Source organism: Falco punctatus (genome assembly GCF_963210335.1).
Source record: "Falco punctatus genome assembly, chromosome: 5".
NCBI classification, from domain to species: domain Eukaryota; kingdom Metazoa; phylum Chordata; class Aves; order Falconiformes; family Falconidae; genus Falco; species Falco punctatus.
Window position 1 is genome coordinate 37380293 of NC_137584.1, and position 18279 is coordinate 37398571.

The 18279-nt window shown below is 40.5% G+C and overlaps 1 protein-coding gene and 1 long non-coding RNA gene across 5 annotated transcripts in view; one reads left to right on the plus strand and one right to left on the minus strand.

The window, feature by feature from the left end:
* Positions 1-2: 2 nt before the first annotated feature.
* LOC308064291 lies at positions 3-3160 on the minus strand. 3 transcript variants are annotated; one of them, XR_013928326.1, is made up of 2 exons: positions 3022-3160; positions 3-2231 (listed from the first exon to the last, which is right to left on the minus strand). It is a non-coding gene; the product is annotated as an uncharacterized lncRNA (long non-coding RNA). The 3 variants fall into 3 exon arrangements; XR_013928327.1 differs by having other exon boundaries at positions 3029-3091; XR_013928328.1 differs by having other exon boundaries at positions 2998-3045.
* Positions 2634-18279, plus strand: part of MFSD2B (MFSD2 lysolipid transporter B, sphingolipid) — a 37906-nt gene continuing 22260 nt past the window's right edge. Inside the window, exons 1-5 of one of the 2 annotated variants that reach the window (XM_080388518.1) lie at positions 2634-2785; positions 7752-7868; positions 11822-11946; positions 15926-16049; positions 18070-18148. In XM_080388518.1, coding sequence (XP_080244644.1) covers positions 2738-2785; positions 7752-7868; positions 11822-11946; positions 15926-16049; positions 18070-18148 — 493 coding nt within the window. In that variant the 5' untranslated portion in view covers positions 2634-2737. Of the gene's footprint in view, positions 2786-7560; positions 7869-11821; positions 11947-15925; positions 16050-18069; positions 18149-18279 lie in introns of those variants that run through there. The other variant, XM_080388517.1, reaches the window with a different exon arrangement.

The window sequence follows — 18279 nt, forward strand, 5'->3', positions numbered from 1 at the left end:
TCTATGTAGAAAATGACTTGGAGTGACTTGAATTATATCTAAAAATGATGTTACTTCAAACTAGGGATGCACTTATTTCATTCCCAGGGGTGTAAAACTGTTTTGCTTTAGCATCTCTCCTGGTATGTTTGAGGGCAGTGAAATGAAAGTCAACTGCACAAATACCTATTCAGCAAGGAAATCCATGAAAACTATGCAGTTAACAGTCTTCAGTGCTATTCAGGTGTGCTACTGTCATTCATGTTTATGTAGAAAATTATACAACTAAATTTTTGTTTGTTTTTGCACTGTCTCCTCTACTGTTATATGAAAAGCCTGTCAGATCTCTAGTAGTAGGAAGACATGTGCGGACTAATCTACTAGTAAAACTGAAATGTCACCTACAGACACAGACCCAATCCTTGGTTTGCAGAGCTTCCTGAACAGTGAATTTTATTAATTGATGCTTTTGAATTTGTCTTAATGTAAAACTAATTATTAGAAAACCACACATGCTTGATTGTAAGCTCAGTTGTTCTTGTCTAAAATGTGCATGGAACATCAAAGTAGCAGTATACTATTCCTGCATTTGCAGCATAGAAATATGAAGAAATAGTGTAAAGTAGATTGAAATTGAAGGGGTGTGTGTGTCAAATTGTAAGGTATGTAGATCCATTTTGCTTGTTTTCAAAAGGTCACTGTTTTGGAAAGGAGCTGGATGAGGCTTTGAGCAACCTAGTCTAGTGGGAAGTGTCCCCACCTGTGGCTGGGGGTTTGGAACCAGATAATCTTTACGGTTCCTTCTAACCCAAACCATTCTATGAGTCTGTGCTTTAATATTTCAGTGTTTCATGTCTGCTACCAGTATTTTAAGAGGCTGGACAGCTTGATTCTCTCTGGCTATCTATTGTTCTTTATCAGCTGTTTCTCGCTGTAGCTTTGGTGTACCTGAGTGTGTATGTGCAGTTTGAAAGTGTCACATTCTTAACTACAAAATGAGAACAAACCTTTAAAAAGTCAGGAATGATGCTGACTGCACTAATCCCATGTTAGACTAGAAAGTGCCTTTACAAAAGGCAATAAACTGTGGATTGGATAACTTACTAATTTGGAGAAAATCTTTGGAATGAATACAGGGCTTTCCTAAATCTAGCAGGTTTCGGTCAATTTGTAAAGACTGATTAGCTACCTGTAGTGTCCGAGTGGCTTAATCTCATGCTCAGTGCTGTAGACAGCTATTGTGCATTGGACAAACAGTAAAACTAGCTTGTCAGTGCTTGAGCTTGTGAAACACACAAATACTATCAGTTATTCATTGTTTCTTCACAAGCCTTCACTGGTTTGAGTAAAGCCTGTACATTAACATAATTTACAGCAAAATTTAAATAGCCTAGAAAAGAACAAAGGAAATGGTTTCTGTGGGTTTTTTCCTTTGTGAAGAAACTTGCGAATGCAGGTAACAAAGATTTTACATGTTACGAAGCTGTTGTGTGAAGAGAAAATGAAGAACTTAAATGCTGAATTTTAACATTACATACATACCTTGTTATCTAGCTCGGTATTTCAGAACAAATTATGTATTGGGGCTAAGGGACTGAGCAGTCCACCCCTATTTTGAAGCCCATCTGGCCTCAGCCTTTAAGGACTTCTTGGAGCATGGAAGCTTCAGAGTTTTCAACAAGGCACATTAAGGCCACAATTCCAGTTTTGTGTTGGTCTGTTTCTAAGGAAAATTTTTGATGCCTTACTCTTTCAGAATTTTGCAAATTTGTGATAATTATTCCTGCAAAATGAGGTTGCACAGGATTTGCATATCAGTACTTGGTAGTTTGCAGTGGCTGTCAAATACCGGGTGACCTTGTCGATAGCAGAGCTCTTTGAATCAGTCGAGCCAGCAAGCCCTGTGCCTATAGATTTGTCATCCTCTTCACAAGACAAGCGGATCACAGAGTCCCCGTGTGTCTGTTGGTTTGTTGAAAACCTCTTCTCCCAGGCTGTCTCACTGCTGAAAGAATTCATACTTCAAAATGTAATTTTTAATTGATTTTTTTCCTCTCTGATGCAGAGCATGCTTGCGAGGTCGTTGTCCTGTGGGCAGAGCGGGGTGGTGAACTTGTACTGCCCCAGTAACGGCGTAAGCCCCAGGGCCTGCGGGCAGCAGCCCTTCCCGGGTCAGGTGCGGTTTCTGGGTGATCTCACGTCCAGTTGACGCATGGCTGCCGTGGCTATAAATTCATACACATCCGAAAACCCTACAAAAGGATAGAGCTGGTGGTTTTAGACTTCAGGTGGAAACAGCCCCAGAAACCGCCCGACCGCTGGGCACCTCGCGGCGGGAGCGGCGGCCGCCAGCGCCTCTGAGGGGAGCGGCGGGGCGGGCGCTCGGGCGGGTTAGCGAGCAGCAGAGCCCGGCATTTACCTCACGGAACGCGGCGGCCGGGGCGGTGCTGCTGCTCCCGCCGCCGGCAGCTGCCCCACTCCTCGCCCACGGTGGAGGTGGCACGGAGGGCGAGGGGGCGGTCTTGCCGCCCGCAGTGGGCTCGGCGATGCCGGCCTCGGGGGTTCCTCTGGCGGGGAATACCCCCTCCCGGGCCCGGAGGGCAGCGAGCAGCGCCTTTGCCCTCCCAGGGCGCTGCGTGAGCCGGGGGGGGGGGGGGGGGGGGGGGGGGGGGGGCGCCTCCCGCCCTGCCGCTCCTTCCCTCCGCCGCCCCGCCCCGGGCACGCAGGTGTCGGACGGGGGTGGGCTGGCCGCTTTGTCATGGCGGGGGCTGCAAAGGACACCCCGGGGCGCCCGGCGGAGCAGCAGGTAAGGGGCTGGGGAGGGGGAAAAGCGGCCGTCGACGGGCTCTCGGAGGCTCTCGGCCACAGCCCTGGGGCGAGAGGGGGGCTGGGGTCCCGTGCGTGCGGGGCGGTCCCGGCCGGCCTCCGTTGCCGGGGGGTCTCGGGGAAGGCGGCTGGGGGCAGCCTGCACCTGGCGCTGCAGCGTTGTGCGCGGGGCAGCCGATTTCAGCGAGGTACCCGATAGAGCTGCCACCTGCTTACCGCCCACCCGCTCCTCTCTCCCCGGGAAGCTCCGCGCGACTGGAGTTTTCCCTCGAACGCGCTATATCCCTGTCCGCTCCGGTGGCCGGGAAAGCTCGTTCGTTTTCCACTTTCTCTTCCCGTCGGGGCGGAGGGGTGCGGGCGGCGGGAGGCGTTCGCTCTCCTCAGGGAAGCCTCCTCAGCTCCTGACTTCCAGATGAGTGTCGCGAATGAGAGAGAATCTAAATGCTTCCCCTGCAGGGTCGGTGCTTTCCCAACGTATTCCTCCTGCTGCCGGTAATGCAAGCTGAGGGGCTCTGTGCCTTCTCTAGGTGTCTGCACCCAAACCCGGTGCCTCTTGCTTCCTTCTCTCAGGTGGGCTGATGTTGTGAAGAAACCCGAAAGTGGTCCTCAAGGTACTGGGTATGAGGGCCCTGGGATGCCACCTGTGACTGTCACACTCCCCTCTTTAAGAGGCGGTTGTACAGTCACTCACAGAGCAGAAAAATATCACCAGTACTAATTCTACACCGAAAGAAAAGCCAACTCAAAAGCTGCTCCTCATTAGCTACATTGTCATTGTTCCTCAGATAAACCAAGTCTAGCGTTTATCTTCAAGTCACACGTTTTGCTCTCTCTTCTTACTGCTTTTAAATTACTTGTTGGTGCAGTTCTGGCCCCGGCTGATAAAGGATAGCTTAGGACAAAATGCAGCTGCTTCCCATGCCCATGGTGTTCATGCAGTATCTTCACTCAGTTGCAAAGAGTTTTCAGTGTGCTTAAATACTTTCTTTAGAAATAAGGTGATCTGTTAAAAACATTGTATTCAATTTCTGTTGGGGGCAGGAGAATTTACAAGTGCTGAGAAGTATGGTTTTAACTTACAAGAGAATCAAAAATAAAAGAACTTAAGTGTATGAGATGAATTTATTTTCTATAACAGTGTTTAAAATGATTCTATTTAATGAGCAAAATCAAATCTCTCAGCTATTAATGCTTTCTTGGTTTACCTTGGAATACAATTAACTTTGATATGACAGGGTCATGTAGAAGTACAAAATAAAAAAGTTAATCTGACAAAAAAAATTTGTAACTTCATCTGACCTTCCTTTCTCATACCTCTCACCCCATTCTCTCACATTTATTTTGAAGCTTGTAAAAGCAATTTGACGTTGACATTCAACCATACCACAGGGGTCTCAAAACACAATTTTCATTGTATATACTTTTGTCTTTTGTTCTTTATTTGACCGCTGCCTACACATTCAGGTCTCTAATGAGTTTTTGAAGTACTTTAAGCTTACTGACAAGCTTACACAGGTGAAAAATCTTTTACTGGATTTTGCATAAATCAACTTCTGTTGCTTGAGGAAGCAATGCAGTAGGGAAACGCACTCTTAAGAGAAAACCCTGTTGGTTGCTCATAGAGAATGCACTGCTGGTGGTGATACTGCTCTGCGCAATTGTGATGTTGTCCTTCAAGACAGTTTCTTGTGTCATTTATTGGCAATATCATGTAAACCCAACACAGGCTGGGGGCCTTACTCCTCTAGATCCTGTAATGGGCAGCTGCCACCTGTATCTTTTCTAATCTCTAACTGTAAGCCTGGAGTGCTAGAAAGAGGGATGTTTCAGCTTTACTGGTGCAGGGACCTACCTTCATTTTCACAGCTGTTTCATAGAATACCGAGGTAGAAAACTTAGTGATTACCATGTAACTTTAATATGCAAAGTCAAAAGAGATTTCCGAAAGAGGCAGCAGAATGGAGAGTCTGAATGATCATTTCTCAGCAGACAGAAACTTGGAGGCACTCAATGAAATTACCAGGCACCAAATTTGCAATGAATGCAATGGTATTTCCTTTCATGGTACGTGTCGTTCATGTGTTGAACTGCTGTGGTGTATTATGGCTTAATGTACAAATGAATTCTGAAATGAATTAGGCAAAATAAAAGGAAAAAAGGTACTGGACAGTAATCAGCATGTAACCTCCAGTTCAGAAGGTTCATGAACTGCTGATTCCCTGCATTTCTGTGGCTGACTGAACAGGATACCTGTGTGCTGTATCTACAACCACCTGTTTCATTCTGAAAATAATATTCATAAACAAAATTTAGTGAAAGCTTAACTACTGCTCTGACCAAATTAATAACTTTGCTTCAAGGTGATCTGGGAATATGGTTCAAAAAGTAGAGCAGCAGCATCCTGGGAGTGTGTGGAATCACAGTAAGGCTTTAAAAAAAATGCATTAAGAACCATGAAACTGATAAAGAAAGGGGTACTGCCTACCACCTGTAAATTTAGATCTTGGTTGACTGTTTTCTATACCACAACTTTAATTAGACTAATTCTTGAGAACTTAACATATTATTAAAAAAAATAAAATTATAACACAAAGAATGTTATGGGAGGCATTTACTTTTTCTGTTATCATGGCCTTAGCTATCGAAAGGACAAGAGGCAATGATTTTAAACTGAAAGAGGGACACAAAGAAGAAATTTTTACAATGCATTTGGCAAGGTGCTGGAACAGGTTGCCTAGAGTAGCTGTGGATGCCGCATACCTGGAAGTGTTCAAGGCCAGGTTGGATGAAGCTTTGAGCAGCCTGGTCTAGTGGAAGTTGTCCTTACCCATGGCAGGGGGGTGGTGGGTGGTGGACTGGATGGCTTTTAAAGGTTCCTTCCAACCCAAAACATTCTGTGATTCTATGACAGCTACTAGGGAAAATAAGTGGGAAAGCAGCATTATGGATCTAAAAGTTTTTCTTAGGTTGTTTTGGGGGTTGAATGGAATACAGGATTTTCGTGGTTTATATCTCTTGATTTCAGCTGGAAGTCATCTTGCCAATGCTTGGAGATCAGAGGGGAAGGTATCAAAGGAAAATAAACTTTTAAAAGTAATTTAACTTCTCAGAGGATGGAGGTGAGGCTAGGAGAAGGGAATGATTAAAAAATAAAAGTGTGGTAAAGTTTAGAAGTGTACAACTCCTGGAGCAAAGCTCAGTATGACTGTGTTGTGAGTCAAGCAGACATGATTCTGTGGACCTCACAAGTGTAGTAAAACCCACATTTAATAAGACTTATGTATGAAAAATTGAGAGTTACTTTGTTCAGCAAATATGTATGCAGACTGATGTGTTTAACATCTCTTATCAAATTAAATAGTAGATTGTTCTGTTGAAGTCTGTCTTATGATTGTTTATCACTCTTCTGTTTTTTTCCTGGAAAGAAGAAAATTGCTAATATGGAGTATGAGTGGGGTCTGCTGTGGGAATACCATCTTGCAGCTCGTGCCCTGACACTGTCCATTTGGGCATAGTAATGGGATGCCACTCCATCTTTCTCTGTGGAAATACAAAAAGGAAGGAGTCCTGATACTTGTGCTTGCTTGTTCACACCCACTCGCAAAAAACAGTTCAAAAGAAAATGCTTAGATGATGAAATGTGTGTAGATCTCTGGGTAGAAATCTAAAATTTAACAAAACTGTTAGGTAGTAAAGGTGATGGTACTTAGTAAATTTAAAAATGTTCAGAAATTAGGTAATGCATCAGAATATTGTCATTGTGGTGGATCTTGTTACTATATTTCTGTTTTTATCCTGATCTAATGTAAGAAGTAAGGGCTTGTGTAGCACAGAGCCCAAGATTAACATTGCTGATGCTCTTCATGTTTCCTGGCTCCTGCTGACAGCAATCTTTAAAGAAGGATTGAAAACCTGTAAGTCTAAATTTGAGCTTGATATGTTGCCCCTTTGAAATGAACGCAAGATTAACGAAGAATCATTTTCTTCCTATATTTTGAATTTTATGGCATGAAATTAAGTTTTAAGATTTTTTTTTTTAAGGCTTTCTAGTATTTTAGAACTTCTATTATTGGAAAACTGTGTTCTTCATTAGACTTTCTGTTAGACTATGTGCATTCTTTGTCTTTTAATCACTGTTATGAAACCTTATCTTCAGGTTTTATCTTACTCTTATTTGACAATTCTATTAGAGAATATTCTTGGATGCTTATGGTACTTTTCAAACATCAAAAGGCAAATGAGAGAGCACAGTTTTGCAAAATTTTTTAGAGTGACTTAAGAGTCCTTCCTGAAGAGGACTTGGGCCCCAAAATTACTTTCCCTATTATGCCAACTTTCACAAAAGATATAGAAAAGCCAAGTCAAAAGGAATATGTACAAAATCAAGTGAATTTACCAGGGTCACACCAGCATTTTGTAACAAATAAGGAAGGAATGGAGCACAAATGTTTGGGATCTATTCAGTCTGTGTTTGACTATGGAACTTTCCTGCTTTGAATGTTGTCGAATTACTGTGGTATGAGAGTATATATAGGTTATTGTGGTCTAAAAGATTAATATAAGCAATTATTTTTTTTAAATAAAAAACTTTTCAACCCTTAAAAAAAAGTATTCGAAGAAAAAACTAAGCTCATCTTGCTTGTTTGCAGACTTGTTCCTTTTTAGAGCTTGCAAGAAGGTGGTAGATAAGCATAGATTCCCTTGTAGGAACACTGAAATCTGTTTTTAGGGGCTGAATTAAGGAACAAAGCCGTTAAAAGTCAAAGCAACAAATATCCAAATGCCTGTTGATGATAGGGGTTGAGGTTATATGGATTTTAGTGGAATACCTGTGAAGTAAATATCTGAATTTGGTGTTAACCTTAGACTTTAACCTCATGAATTCTGTAGCTTTTAACTTGTGTACCTGTTTTTTCTCATCATGTGTTCTCCTTTGTTTTGAACAGGAATACAGGCTCTCGATCTGCAGCAAATTATGCTATGCAATAGGAGGTGCCCCAAATCAAGTGGCAGGGAGTGCTGCTGCTTTCTTCCTACAGATCTACCTGCTAGATATAGCCCACGTAAGTAGCACAAGAAACCTTTACAGATTGTAGTTGTATCTCTACTCTGATGTCTGCTATGTCCCTGGAACGATAAAAGGCAAGTTGACTAATAAAGCTTTTAAATTGTCTTATTATCTTTGCCTCTAGCTGTTCAGTGCCCTGGAAACTATATGAACTTGTCCAGAAATATATATATATTTATTTTTTTTCACTAGTTTCCTTTCTGTCTTGAAGTAGCCATTGTTTGCTCTTGGTTTGCGATCATCAGCAGAGCTTTAAGCACTGTAGAGCTCACACACTTGCAGACTAGAAAAAGCAGTTCTCTGTGTCAACAGTCAGAGTGTGTAAGATATGAGGTCTGAAAGGTTAATAGCACCATGTTGAGGTTGTGAAGTTTTGTTGATTTGGTTTAGTTAAAAATCACTGCAGCTGCATCCATAGTCAACATAATTTCACATAAATTTTACTTGGTTTGTCTAGGATAATTTCTTTGCAAAGAAAGCAGAGTTATCCTTCCTGAAGGTTCTTTGCTTCTGGTCTGTGGCTTTCTGGTGTAGAAGCAGATCTGGTAAAACAAAGCAGTAGGAGTCATCCCATTCATCTGACTTTCAGCTGTTCCAGCTAGATTTCAGGACAGCAGAGAAACAATGAAAATCAATCTATAAGCATTTTTTACTGTTTTGGATTGTCTTGTATATCTGTGTTGTAACTAGGTGGGATAGATAAAGTTACAGGATAGAAAAAAGGACTTTAGGGAGAGGAGGCAAAATTGCAGGGACTTTGAGAACAGCTGTAGCTGAAACTACATGAGTGGCTTTCAGAACTGATGACTTTTTATTTGTTGGAAAGAACAGGAGGTTCTGGATTAGACACTATTATCCATTTTATCCATATTATCCATTTGCTGTTTAAGATGCAGAAAGACAGTATATCATGATGTGGGGAGCAGAGGCATCCCAAAGATTGGATTTATGATTTTCCTACGAAGTTTGATACCAGAAGCTGAGGTGTGACTTGATAAAATTGGAAACATAATAAGGCTGGTATGTAAAACTGATATCTTGATTGTCTTGCTGAGATCAAAGTCACAAGATCTAGAAAAGGGGCCAGTTTTGGACAGCAGTGTCAAAGGTGTCAAGTGGGTGGTATGGGGTCTGAGGAGTTGGAGGTGGAATGGGTAACCTAGAGATGCAGCAGGGAGGTGGATGCAGCTCTGACTACAGCTGTTTCATGCTTACATCAAGGATCAAGGATGGCAATACAAGCCATTGGAGGTGATGAAGCATGAACTGAATGAGAAAGACATTAATACAGTTTTCCCAGGGTGCTTATAAATATGGCAATTTCCCCGCTCTCTGATTATCACAGAAATAGAAAATTCTTGAAGCTAGGCACTGTTTATTTCTTTGTTTGTGTAGAGTATCCAGAAAGCTGTGGGTCCCATTCTTGCATCTTTGGGCACTACCTAAATAAATTAATAATAATTATTATTATTATTATTTTGTTAACAGGCTCCTACTGAAACCAAATAGTTTTGCTTAATGTTTGTAATGATACACTTACTACTTCATTAAGGGCCTTAATTATTTGTTCCTTGATGGTTTAGTTTGTTCTCTGAAGTAATCCTGCAGGGACAGGATTTATTTCAAAGCCTGATAAACAGCTCTGAAATCCTGTGGTGTTTTCCACATCTTTTCAGGGGAGAGCATGTAATTTTATAGCCACTACCTGGATTTAATTCTTTCCCACTTAGAGGGCAGAACTGTTTTAGCTCTTTGAGAGACTGTGAAACTCACTAGGTGTAATTGTTCATATGTAATCTGGATCCTTCCTAAGAAAAGTACATTTGTATTCACTTTATGTAGGTTACAGGTTTTTCCATTTGATTCCATGTTCCATCTAAATTACCTGTATAAACTACAGACATATAAATGTATGTCCACATAGTATCCTTGAGTCAAATTACTAGAAAGCACCAAAACCTCTGATAATAGATAGGATCCTGGTCTTTATTCCTTTTGTGATGGGTGAATTTACCATATTTTAGCTTTTTATTAACACTGAGAAGTTTCTGGCATTGGTGTTGACAGACACTGTCTACATTTAGAAGCTAAAAAATGCAGCCAAGGGATATGTAAGCCCATACTGATGATGAAGACAGGGTGACTACACCGATTCCACTCCTAACATAAGAGAGGTTTTAATTTTCCTCAAGACTTTCTTCCACCTCTGCTTAACTAATAACCACTGCCTTTCTGTCTATTCCAGTTATCTGAACAAAATGAAAATGCATTACCCACCTAATTTGAAGTTTTCTGTCCCTGTGTCCCTCATAACTGCAGTATTTCAACCCGTCTCTCTGACTGCTATTTTGTTCTTGTTTTGGCTGACCTGTCTCTTGAGCAGTAGTGACTTCTGAGCAGTTCCAGTGCAGCCTGTGTGGCAAGTCTGCCTCAGGGCTGGTGGGCTACTGGCCACCCTGGCTGTGGGAGGGCACAGGTCAGCAAAGGTGGTTGACGTGAACATCAGTAAACTGCTGTAGGACACAGCCCAGTGCCCATCCCAGCCTTGTCCTACAGTGCAGCAATAGGATGCTTGGAGAACCACTGTCATTTATGTGCTGGAGACTGTCATTCACAATCCTTCCCTGTTTGTAAGCTTTCTAGAGTGGAGCATGTGCCTTGGAGCTGGTGGTGTCAGGAAGACTGGCTGTCCCTGCAATTTCACCTAATTTGGTCTAAAATTTAACAGGTTTGATTACAAAAGTACATAGCACCTACCTTTTACAAAGGTCATCCAGGATGTTCAGGGTTTATTGCTTCCTTCTTTCACCTCTGAGGAAATACCTACAGCAAATTCTCTGTGCCAGTGACCTGCACTAGCTGGAAGCAATGTGATGCTGCCTAGGAGGCAGTAAGCTCTGCAGAAAAGCAGAGGATACTAGCTCATTTGGTGTAGCAGCAGCTCCATTGGCAAGGCTTCCTGATGCATTGGAGCACCGGTAGCACGAAGCAGCATATAGATGAAGGGGTTTTGTCTGCTTTTGCTGTTTAAGCCACATAGACTGTTTCAGCATTCTCTCTCGAGGTTGATTTGAGGAACATTCATGTTTATATAGATTTCAATGACTTTTTTTCAGGCCTATAGTTTCAGTGGCATGAACTGAGCGCTTGGAAGGGCATCCACCTTTTCTAACATTGTGTGATACAAATTCCTAAGCTCTCTACAGATACATCTGAAAAATAACTACATTCCTTGGGATAAACTATTTCTATAAAGGCACTTAAGTATGCTCCTCCTGGGTTAGTTTCAAAGGGTTTTCTACTTGGCTATTTTATTCTTATCTAATCCGTGAACATTTGTCAAGTAAAATTTCTTGGACATGTGCTGGCAACTTTGATTTGCACAGATGTGCCTTATACAGTTCATTTGCCACAGCTCAGTTACGAGTGGATAAAGTCTCCTGTGCTACAACCTCTTCCACAGTCGCATGCCACCCGTTGGCAGCCTTGCTGGGTAATCTCCGGAGATGAAAAAACATGAACACATGTAAACAGCTCCCTCTAGTTTTTTCTAGATCAGGTCAAGATAAAGATAGCGGGAAATTGGGCTGTGTGCAGGACAAAGTGAGGGGATAATTACAGAGGGGCTCTGTTAGGTTTTATGACTAATACAAGGACTTAAGGCTACTATTTGACTATCTGGCTCATTTTTCTAGTTCTAAACACATTAATAATCTCTCCTTGCACTTTTCCCCTCTAATACTTTCTTGCATGGTGCCTGTCTCAGTGTCTCGTTTGTTTGCTATGGGTAACCAATAATAATTTCTATAACAGCAGCAGACATGTTTTCTAAATGAACCATCATTATTCTTTAAAACACTGCGTTTTTTTCTGGAAAGTTGCTTTATTCTATTTCATTGTAGTGTGGAACAATGGCTCTTGTTTACAGTATACTGTCTGTACTTTCAGATTACTCCATTTCATGCCTCCCTGGTGCTGTTCATTGGCAAAGCTTCAGGTGCAATTACTGATCCTATTGCTGGCTTTTTTATTAGCAAAAGTAGATGGACAAAAATTGGCCGGCTCATGCCTTGGTAAGCATAAATGTGTACATATATTTACATATATATATATGAATATTGTGTGTGTGTGTTGTGATCATACATTCACCTCATTGAATTACTCGTTTTTCTTTGCCTGTTTCCCAGACAACAGTGATTGTATTTATTCTTTATATATATAAAATCAAAAAGAAAAATTGTCATGTTGTCTATTTCCCTTTAACCTGCTCACCCATGAAAACACAGACAAGATTTTCTACCACTGGAGACACAAACAAATAAAGCCAGAATGCTGTGTTGTTAAGCAACTTGGAAGCTCAGATCTAAAAATTTCTTGAATCTGTGGCTGAAGTTTCATCTTTGTCTAGATTCCTTTAGTTTGGTTTCACTCCTCCACAAAGTTTGAGCTTGTTTCTACCTGTGTCCTTGTGTGCCTTCACTTCTCCCATTAGCATTCCAGGAACTCCATCAACTTTAATTCTCTAGGCCTTTTAATTCAGTAAAAGACATGTTCATACATGTGGAACAGATGTGACACCATGGCATTGAAGTAACCAGCACTGTCATGACACTGTTACATTCTTCCTTACAGCAGTCATTCTGGTCCTGCTTCTATTACATCCCCATAATCAAAATACTTGAAAAAAAAATCACCATGATTTTTATAATGAATGAGATTTTGATCAACATTTCTAAAGGGACAGTGTGGTGTTTCACTGTGACATACTAGCCCCTGTATGCACTCTAGCTAGTACACTTGTACGTGGGTTGTCCATGAGTACGTAAGGAGAGGTTAGAAGAATGAATGTCGCTCATATAGGAAGGAGATTGACAGGTGTGAAGCAAGAAAGTTGGAAAGGATTGGTCCGTGTTAGAGGAACCCAAGCTCATCTATTCTATAGGGCATTTATTTGTTGGGCCTTTTTTGTATTTTGGAATTTGAGAGGAGACTGAGTAGTTTGTGAAATATGGAGTCTTTCATTAGTGCTGTCTCTCATGCATTATAAGGATGTGGTGTGAGATATTTTGAATTAATGTAACACCCAAATTTTGATTCACGACAAAAATCCAAAACTAGATGTGGTATCCTGAGTAAAGAAGTAGAATTTTCGTGGGGAAAAAAAAGCCCATTTTTTTAGCTGGTGGTTCTCTTGCTGTCGTGTGGCTTTAGGGCTACAGAAACATGTCCATGGGCAGCTTATATCTGACAAAGAACAGAAAGCAAGTATGTATTGGAAGAAGGCTGAGGTCAGCCGCTCTTGGCCCCGGCAGGAATGGGGCCTTCAGGTCAAAGTTAAGCATTTTTTCAAGAGCTCCATGGGGAAAGAGGAGCTTGCTGGTGTTTCTCTTTTCAGGATCTGGTTTGTGGCCAGGTAAATGGAGTGCTTTTTAATGAGCACTGAATTAACTAGTAACAAAGTTATTAAATAAGAAAATAAAGACATTTTAATACAAATGCCACTAGATTTATTCTGTTGGGTTTTTTTTTTTTTGGTTCTCTGAAAATACTGCAAATACATGTGTTTGTTAGTGTAAAATTGATGATAGAATAACTCCCATCCTAGTACAACCATGAACTTACCAGACCTTTGCACTGTAAACCAGCTACTGTACAGCTTGCAGTTCTTACAGGAAAACTGCTTATATAACTCTAACTTTAAATACGTATTCATCAAACAGCTGCTTTCTTTCCAGAAGGATTTTGTCTGGGTTTTTTTGTAATCGTAATTTTTTTCATGGGAATTTTGTTCCTACACTTTGAAGGTCAGATCATGTTAATACAAAGCAAAAAATGGATCTTCCATAACTTAAGAATATTTTAGTATTTTGAAATTCTGCCCTCTTAAGTATCTAGAGTGAAGCAGTAGAATTGGCTCAGTCAGAAAATCTTGCCAGCAAAGCAAGAACCTTAATAAAGGTGGTGAATGTTAACTATAGCTCAATACTGTACTCAATATAATACATCATCAATGGCTATTGATCTCTTCTATGTAATGTCTTTAAAAGGCATAAGCAGACATTGACTTGAAATACACAAATCTGGTCAAATATTTTGTCAAAGGACATAATAGTAGACAATTAGATATTCAGCAACTTCAGCAAGGCTTTGAAAACTCACACTAATGAGGAAAGGAAAATGTGGAAAGAGGATGAAAGAGGGGAGGAATACTAAGAGGGTTATTGCTGAAAAGTTGCATGAAAAATTGACTATGAAAGTATTTAACTGTGGTGGCTTTATCTGGACACCAGTTTGAAAGATCTCACACTTTGGAGAGGAAGGTAGATTCCTTGAGTTGTGTTAGGATTTTACCCTTATTTGTGTTTTCCATTGCTGACCAGCTGTGGATGAACTGTGGCCTGGGGACCAGAGGGACAGAGAATACCAGAACCTGGCACTTACCTTGTAAATGCTCAGTTCCCGGTGATGCTGTCCATCCCAAAAAGCAGCGTGGGAAAGCCATTGTTTTACTAAACTATTTACCCGCATTACTCTTTTGTATTCCAGGTTTTCAGTTCACGATTGCAAAATAATCAGCTGACCCCTAATGTCAGTAGTGCTGTTGTGAAGGGATTAATCTGTTTTCTCTTTTACGTGTTTGGATATTTTTTGTTAGGATCCTGGTCATCTAATTACATTGTTTATTGTCTGATTTACAAGAATACAGGAGCCCTGATTCTGTTGCAACTAGGACATTTAGGAAATAATAGCATCTGATCACTTCTTTGATATCATAGAGTTTGACAAGTGTTGTTTGCCTGAAATAGTGTTCAAACTAATGCAATTTGAAATAGTTTTCAGACTAACACAATTAATTGCTGGTTTATGTCAATGCCTGGAATTCAAATTTCAGTGGTTCATTTTTTAAGGCATCTTCCTCACCTGAAGATGATCCTTTTGTGTTTGAAGTGATTAGGAGTTTTGCTGTTGAGTTAAATGAAAGAAATGATCATATACTCAAGAAGATACAGACTGTAGGAACTTCTGCAGTGGGCTGTCCATTATTTTTTATGCTGTTTTCAGCATTTTTAATATCAACATATTTGCACTTGCCTGAAGTAGCAATGAAGAAGCTAAATGGAGAGGAAAAGTGAAGGCATTGAAATTGGAAGAGGGAATCCTTAATAATAAGTAGGCTTATGGAAAAATTAGAATCATAGAATCATGTAGGTTGGAAAGGACCTTTAAGATCATGGAGTTCAACTGTTAACCTAACACTGCCAAGTCCATCACTAAATCATATGCCTAAGTGCCACTTCTGCAAGTCTTTTAAATACCTCCAGGGATGGTGACTAAAGCAGCTCCCTGGGCAGCCTGTTCCAATGCTTGACCACCCTTTCAGTGAAGACATTTTTCCACATATCCAATCTAAACCTCCTCTGGTGCAACTTGAGGCAGTTTCCTCTTCTCCTATCACTTGTTACTCAGGAGAGGAGACTGACCCCCACCTGCCTACAGTCTCCTCTCAGGCAGTTGTAGAGAGCAATAAGGTCCTCCCTGAGCCTCCTTTTCTCCAGGCTAAACAACCCCAGTCCCCTCAGCTGCTCCTCTTAAGACTTGCGCTCCAGCACCTCAGTGTCTTTTTTGTAGTGAGGGGCCCAAAACTGACATAGTATTCAAGGTATGTGAAGACATGTGATGACAGACCTTAGTTTTCAGTGGTTCTTTCTAGTAAATGTGTAGTCTGAGACATGTACTAAGGAGCAGCACTATAGGTATTCTGTTACAGTGCATGTGCAAGGTAATTGTGTCTTACTAACCTAAGTATAGCTGTTTTCATCCAGATTTGATGATTTTTATTTTTTTTTCATTTTATGGAAAGAGTTGTATACGTTTTATATTCAACTGTTTATTTAATGCATGCTAATGTTTAATACTTAAAAACATGGCATAACTGTAGTTAGAAAACTGCACATAAAATAAATTACATTATATTCATTATTAGCAGGAAAAATTAATGTGTTTTGCGATCATTATGTTGAGATTGTTGACATGTCTTAATCTTTTTTGCAGGATGCTGGCATGTACACCCTTCACAGTAGTATCTTATTTTTTTATGTGGTACTTGCCTCCTTTTGTATCAGGAAGAGTTGCATGGTACCTGATTTTCTACTGCATTTTCCAAGCACTGACCACAGTAAGTTGATTACAGGTCATGATGTTCTCAGTAGTAACTTGCTTGTTTTCTGCCTATCTTAATGCATTCAGATCTAGTAAACTGAAATTTACCAAAATCTGATGTTTGATTTCAACTTCTAGTGGGTTTAAGGGATAGGTGGATGTCCTTTTATCAAACTCTCTGCTCGTTGATGGCTTCTGCCAATGCTTTCTCTGGCAAATCACCTGCTAATTCAGGCAGATTACCTCCAGGCACTTTCATTGGCAGTGCCCTAGATATTCAACTTATTCTTGTATAGATCCACAGAGATATTCAGATTCCTAATTCCAGTTAGATATCTCATTTCTCTTAACTTCTGTTTTCAGGAGCAGATTAGGAGACCAAGTAGATTTGTGGCTCTAATTTGTGGAAGGGTTTAACTCAAACTAGAAGGCAATGAAAAGTCAGGGTACCAGAGCTGAAACATACTGATAGTAGTAGTCATAATATTTATGCCTGGTTAGAGGAGTTTGAACACACACATTTTTTAGTACAGCCCAGAACTTGCAACTTTTATGCAGAAGCCATCATTTCAGTGAAACCCAAAGAACTCTTGACACATTCTGTACTGTACACATAGGGGTTGCATCACCCTATTTTGCCTTGTGGCCAGTATCAAGGTGAAAGAAACTATCTTCTGTGCAAAGCTGTATCACGTAGCAGGTTAGGAGTGGAAGCGAGACAGCTACATTGCAATTTATATCCTAGCTGACTGAATGTCACTGGATCACGTTTTGAGAAAGTGGTTCCTAGACATTTAAAATGTTTGTATTTCTTGTTTGACTTCTGGCTTTTCTCCTGTTTACAGATCCGTTGGACCTGGGAATTCTGTATTCCTATGTTAAGCTGGAATGTTTCTCTAGGTCCTTTTTTTCCTCTTTAGAAAGATGGTGCACAGGATGTTCATAATGGCTTAAAATAATTTTCTATTTGCTCTCTTTTGAAGGAAAAACACAGGTTTCCCATAGCGGGGCTCTGAAAATGTAGACACTTGCCATGTTTGATGGAGGTGAATGGAAATGCATTTCATACGAACAGAGTAGGGTGCAGATTGTGAGACTTAGTTTACCTGGCTACAGATCTCTGCAGTGGTGGAAACACCGCAAAGAACTTGATTGTTCAGACAGGTTCATGTTCCACTTCCACTTCACAATAGTGTATGTTCCAACACTTTTGAAGTGATTTTTATTTTAATTCAGCACTGTGAGGATGAAGTCCCACTCACATCATGACCATCCAAAAGGTCAAGCCTTTAATGTTCAATAGTTATTTTCAGTGAAGTACTACTGGGGATAAGGCCTCTTCTGCAGGAGAAGAGGGGCTAATTTACTCAGCATTCCAATAAATATTGCCAGTGCATTGTTTCCACCAAGATTTTACAGCAAGGTATCAGTTGTGTGCTAGATACAGTGCTGTAAAATCAAAAAGCAACACTCCTCATCTACCTTTTTGCCAGTGCATGGACATAGCAATTGGGTGTTTCTACATATTCTTAACTCAAATTAAGAAACGTGTGGAAAAATGGTGCTGAAGACCAATTAGTTTTCACAATTACTTCCTGAAATTGCATAGTGATACAGATATTTGAAATAATTTTGGGATTTATACAGTTTTCTGGCTTGAATAAATTGGAAAAATGTATTGTCTTCATTATGGCTTTGCTTCCTGTTAGTTAGCTTAAGCTAGAAACATGATAACCTTCTAGTGCAAAGAAAGCTAGATTCTTTATAGCCTAGTTATGAAGGACGTTTTCCCAAGGAATCTGAAGGAGCATGGCATTACTGGTAAAGCTTACTGATAATTTAAGATTTGTATTATGAAAAATACTTTTTTCCTTTTATATGCTTCACAAATCAGAAAGAAAAGACAGGTCTTTGTGCTAAAAAATATGGTGTTCAAAGTAAGTGAATTCAAAGTTGCATTAAACCATTTTCCTGGATATCAAAGGAATACAGCATTTACCCTGATATTTCCTAAGTGATGTTCTTTCTTTGCGTAGTTATTCCAGGTACCATATTCTGCCCTCACCATGTTTCTCAGCACAGACCAGAAGGAGAGGGATTCTGCAACAGCATACCGTGAGTGTGATCTGGACTTTCTCATGTGGATTAGGGCTGAGTTTTATTTTAAATTGTTCTTTATCTATAGGAAGATCCCTAGTGGTTTGTGTCCCTAAAGTGGACTTTTGTATGAGATTTTTAATATCTGA